At 43.3% G+C, this 5,572-nt stretch overlaps 1 protein-coding gene across 1 annotated transcript; it reads left to right on the top strand.

The window, feature by feature from the left end:
• Positions 1-548: 548 nt before the first annotated feature.
• LOC107285805 (olfactory receptor 2A5-like) lies at positions 549-1,460 on the top strand. The gene has a single exon (XM_015814053.1). It carries the CDS (start codon positions 549-551, stop codon positions 1,458-1,460), a length of 912 nt encoding a protein of 303 aa, XP_015669539.1.
• The last annotated feature ends 4,112 nt before the right edge of the window (positions 1,461-5,572 follow it).

Here is a 5,572-nt window from a genome sequence, read left to right as displayed (position 1 = left end):
ATCTATTTCACTGCAAAGGGTTTTAATTAATCAGATTTATCAACCATTTCCCAAGTATCTGTGGCTTTACTATTGCTGTATTAAACAACTGTCTATATTATAACTTTTAGAGTATCATATACCTGTGAAAGTTCAAGAAATTGTGACCAGCATCACATATCTCACAGACATGGTCGCTTTTTTTAATCGTCATTGCCATATGTATCTTTGGGTGGAAGAACTATGGTACTGCCCAATACTCTGTGATCACTGCAGTTTCTGCAAAGGGGAAACTTCGCAGGTGTGCATATTTTCCCCTAATCTTCATCATGCAGGTGTCCTGGTTCCATGAAAATTTGTGTCTATACAAGTAGGCTTCTTTCCCTTTTCAAATATTCCAATGAATGCTGAGAATATAAAAGAGGTTTTTTTCACACAGTGGGATACTTTGGGGAAATTGAAGATGTTTCTGTAAGATTTATAAGCACAATCATTTTTTTTTGTTCCTCATGTATATATACAGGTCCTTGTCCATAGATCCAGTGAACACCACCACCCCCCGCAAAATCATGATGAACCAAACATCTGTGACTGAATTCCTTCTGCTTGGTCTTTCCAGGAGCTTGAAGATCCGTCTTTTATTGCTTGGACTTTTTTCAATTGTCTATGCTCTCACTCTGGTGGGCAACACAATCATCCTGATGCTTATCTGGCTGGATGTGCGACTCCACACCCCCATGTATTTCTTCCTGGGCCAACTTGCATGTGTAGACATCTGCTATACTTCCTGCACAGTCCCCCAGATGTTGGCTAACCTTCAAACCCCAAGACAAACCATCTCATTGGCTGCCTGTGCCATACAGATGCATATTTTCCTGGCATTGGCTATTACTGAATGCATTTTGCTTGCAGTAATGGCATATGATAGATTTGTAGCAATATGCCACCCATTGCATTATGTCTTCCTCATGAACAAGACAGTATGCACAAAATTAGCCATGATCTGCTGGACTACTGGTTTTTTATTGCCAGTGGTCCATACTGTTCTTACCTGGCAATTGCCGTTCTGTGGCTCTAATCTGATCGATCATTTCTTTTGCGAAATGCCGGCTTTGCTGAAGCTGGCCTGTGCTGATACCCAAATGGTTCAAACGGTTACTTCGGTGGGGTGCATTTTCACCTTACTTATTCCCATCTCCTTTATCTTGATGACTTATATCCGCATCTTAGCAGCCATCTTGAAAATCCAGTCTTTACAAGGACAGCACAAAGCTTTCTCTACATGTGGTTCCCATATGACAGTTGTGGTGCTTTTCTATGGCAGCGCCATATTTATGTACATGAGACCAGAGTCCAGCCATTCTCCAGGCCAGGACAAAATAGTCTCTCTTTTCTATAGCATTGTCACACCCATGTTCAATCCCATGATATACTGTCTAAACAGCAAGACAATGAAAGACGCCTTTCTAAAAATGCTGTAATGATGTAAGTTTTGAATGATGATTAGATCGCAAAAATGGCCACTTTTTGAGCTAGAATAGAATAGAATAGAATAGAATAGAATAGAATAGAATAGACCTTTGAGGTCTTCTAGTCCAGCCCCCTGCTCAAGCAGGAGAACCTATACCATCTCAGACAGATGATTGTCTAGTCTCTTCTTAAAGACCTCCAGCGATGGAACGCCTACAATTTCTGGAGGGAAGCTGATCCACTGGTTGATTGTCCTCACTGTCAGGAAGTTTCTCCTTAATTCCAGGTTGCTTCTCTCTTTGATTAGTTTCCAACCATTGTTTCTCATCCTTCCCTCTGGTGCTTTGTTGAACAACCTGGCCCCCTCTGCCTTGTGGCAGCCCCTCCGAACAAATATAAGCTGTAATGAACAATGGTCTGCATTATTATTATTATTGATCAGAACTGATTAAAATAATCTATATGAGTTTTTACAGATTGATTGATTAAATAATTCTTCATAAATGTCGACATTAGAGAAATCATGTGTGATTTCTGACTGAGCCTGTTTCTCCCTGGAATAGCATCTGCAAATGGAGCAAAATTTCCCCTCCCCTGCTGACCATTGTGGCTATCCACACTAGTTTTAAAGCATTGGGATGTATTCTGGAAAACATTTTGGAAACACACAGGATGCCTCTGTACTGGGTGGAGGAGAGTGACCAGTTAAGTCCACTGTGCAAGTAACAATCTGCTCACAATGAGATACAATTGCAAAAAACAATTCCTTTGTTTTTAAGTGATAAATATAGATGTTACATTAGGTAACTTCTTAGAGGAAGTATTTCTTTAAATGCAGTGGTGGGATTCAAATATGTGAACAACCGGTTCTCTGTGTGGATACTGCTTCCGGAAGCCCATTCTGGGCCTGGGCAACAAAAAATTAGCTACCGGTTCTACCGAAATGGTGCAAACTGGCTGAATCCCACCACTGCTTAATTGCACTAAAGCAGGAAGTGTTTATGCAAAAATGCTCTCTGTTGTAAATTTTTAATTGACGCAACAGTTTTTTTGAAAATAGAAAATCTGTTCTCTGATCAAGAAGAAAACTTTTAATCAACTGAATAATCAATAATATTTCCACAAAGTACAAGTTATGCTTTCATCCTGGTAGGGATTCCAGACAATTCAATTAATCACTAAAGTAGAATATTTGTAGCTCATGACTGAAGTCCAAAAACACCAGGGAATTTCTAGAAGCCTGGCACTCTGACAAATCAGCCATCAATAGGCACACAGACATTAACAACATCTATAGACTATGCAAAAGAGACAATCAACCAGCCCAAAAAGGAACAAAAAGACCCAAGCACCTCTCCACCAGCAATCAGCACCCAGATCAGCATAGATTAACTGCAAGGTTAACATCAAACCAACAATCAAGTAAATAATACCCCAATCAAGAAACTGCCCAAGAAAACAACAGCAAAAGTCCAACCAAAGAAGCTCTAAGACCACCCTCACCAATGCTGACAGGGCAAGCCTGTAGAACAGTGATGGCGAACCTTTTAGACACTGAGTGCCCAAAATTCGCCCCACCCCACCCCCACTCCGCTCTAGAATATAAACTGATACAAACCACACTCCTTACTAGAACTGATGATGTTACCTGTTTTGGGTAATGAAACATCTGTAAGAAAACAAGCAAGCCCAGAGAGCACCAAGTACCCCTCAAATCAATTAATCTGTACAAAAGAATTAAACACTGAAGTCATAATTATCAAATGGCTAGTGCAAAGACCTTTACAAAATACGTAACTGAAATGGCAAGTTCACATATTCTCACAAATTATGGTGAACAGCATTGAATGCTTTTATAAATACACAATTGACATTAATAATCAATGGGATGGGCTTTGGAGAGAAATCTCATTGTTCCAACACCACTCATGCAGCAGCAGAAGCTGTTAATAACAGGAAGTTGCTAATAGCATCATAGCCATTCAAAACAAATGGGGGAGAAGAACTGCAGGATCACCTGTGTGTCCATGCAGTACATATTCTCCTGGCACTGCCAGCACAAATGTAATTTATCCACCCAGATGAAAAAGATTGATGTTGATGGAAATTATTGATGGATAGAGTAGTAAGTGTGTAATGCACAACTCTCTTCCAGCTGACCATACAGCTTCACAGAGAATTCTTACTACTCTGTATGGTGATTTCCTTATAGGTGCCTATCATGCGAGGGATGATTGGCTGCAGTTACATAATCTATTACCAAAATGTCAATGATACCACTGAGAGGTCTTTATGCATTTATTTGAAGCACGTTCTAAAGCAGGTGTTGTGTCCTGAGCCTGCAGAAGCAGGCTCGGGACGCTGCAAGAGTCCCGGGCACTGCAAAAGCTGCCCGGGACCAGACTGAGCGGCGCCAGCCTTGCGCGCATGCGCAAGGCGGGAAAAGAGTGCCTGCTATTGGTTGTGGTTGCCCGGGGATCTGGGAGTATAAAAAGAGGCCTGCGTGCCTCTGCTCTTGTTGGTTGGTAGTTGTGACTGAGAGAGAATAAAGATCTGTTCTGTAACATGAATTGCCTCCTTCGCCATTTATCTCCGGACTTAACACTGACGACGAAGGTGGGATTTAGTCTAGTTAGCTAGGGAAGCTTAAAGACTCACCCAAAAAGAAGTCCGGAAGAGGGACGACGGCGTTGAAGTCAGCGTCTATCCTGCCAGTACAGCATCGCTGGAGGGTGAGTGCGGCTGAAGAAAACCCTGTCCCTTGATAATTGCGAAAATCGGTCGTTTATCTGAATTTGATGTCTCTCACCCGGAAAAATGGGAATCTTACGTTGCAAGGGTGGAGACTTACTTCCGAGTGAATCAGATAAGGGAAGATGGACTAAAGGCTGCCACAATGTTGTGCATTTGTGGGCAAGACGCCTTTGAGATCGCCGAGAATCTGGTCGCCCCGGCCTCGCTAGAAGCTGTTTCATACTGTGATCTCAAGAAACTTTTGAAAGAACATTTCCAGCCAAAGCAATCTGTCACTGCGTGGAGGCACACGTTCGAACTGAGAGATCAGCGAGCTGGGGAATCAGCAAAAGATTTTATTGCAGCTTTGAGAAGAGCAGCTAAACCATGCGAGTTCAAGGATTTAGAAGAAAGGCTGCGCAACCGTTTTGTATGTGGACTGAGGAACAGAGACTTACAGCAGAAGCTGTTTGCTAAGGAAGATGTCTCTTTCCAAGATGCTCTGCGAGAGGTTATGGCAGAGGAAGCTGCAGGCGGAGCGGTAAAGAATCTGCGGCCCACTCGAAGCGCTTCAGAGACTGCAACCGTCCACAAGGAGGACATGTGGGAGGACTCGGAAGAGGATCCTGAAGATGAAGTGGACAAGCTTTATCAAGCATCCGGGAGGAGGCCGAAGGATCATCCGGACAAAGGCCCAGCTGAGCTTCGATGCTTCGGGTGCGGAGGTCGCCACAAGCGGGCGGACTGCCGGTTCTGTTCCACCATCTGCAGAGTGTGCGGCAAGAAAGGCCACATCGCAGCTGTCTGTCTGAGTCAGCAGAAGGTACAACCGAAGGAAGAATTGAATCTGAAAGGTACCAGGGTCCCCAGCCAAAACAGAGTGGGTTTCTGTGCAACATGCAGAAATATATTAAGGATTGGCACACACAAACCCCTTAAGAAGAAATTGTCCCTCAAAGTAAGGTTGCAAGGGGTTCCATTGTCTATGGAACTGGACATGGGGTCTGCCCTCTCCATAATTTCCCTCAACACATTCCAAAAAATCTGCAGCAGCAGTGGACAGCGAACTACGCTCAGGCCTTCTAATGTAATTCTTACTGACTTTCAAAATTCAAAGGTGTGCGTTAAGGGGGAGGCCACACTTAAGGTACAGTATAAGGATTTTGAATGTGTTAGTTGTTGGGGGTGAATGCACGAGTCTGATTGGACTCGATTGGTTCGAGGCCTTAGGAATCCAGGTAACAGGGTTGCACAATTTGCAAACGAAGACCCTAGCAGAAGTCTGCAAGGAGTTTGCAGATGTGTTCAGCTCTGAGCTCGGATCCTACAAGGGACCTCCAGTTTCACTAAAGCTAGATTCAACTGTACAGCCCATAAGGGTTAAACCTAG

This window comes from Protobothrops mucrosquamatus, unplaced genomic scaffold, assembly GCF_001527695.2.
Source record: "Protobothrops mucrosquamatus isolate PMUCROS unplaced genomic scaffold, P.Mucros_1.0 scaffold212, whole genome shotgun sequence".
NCBI lineage: Eukaryota > Metazoa > Chordata > Lepidosauria > Squamata > Viperidae > Protobothrops > Protobothrops mucrosquamatus.
This window is presented reverse-complemented; position numbering and strand designations above follow the sequence as displayed.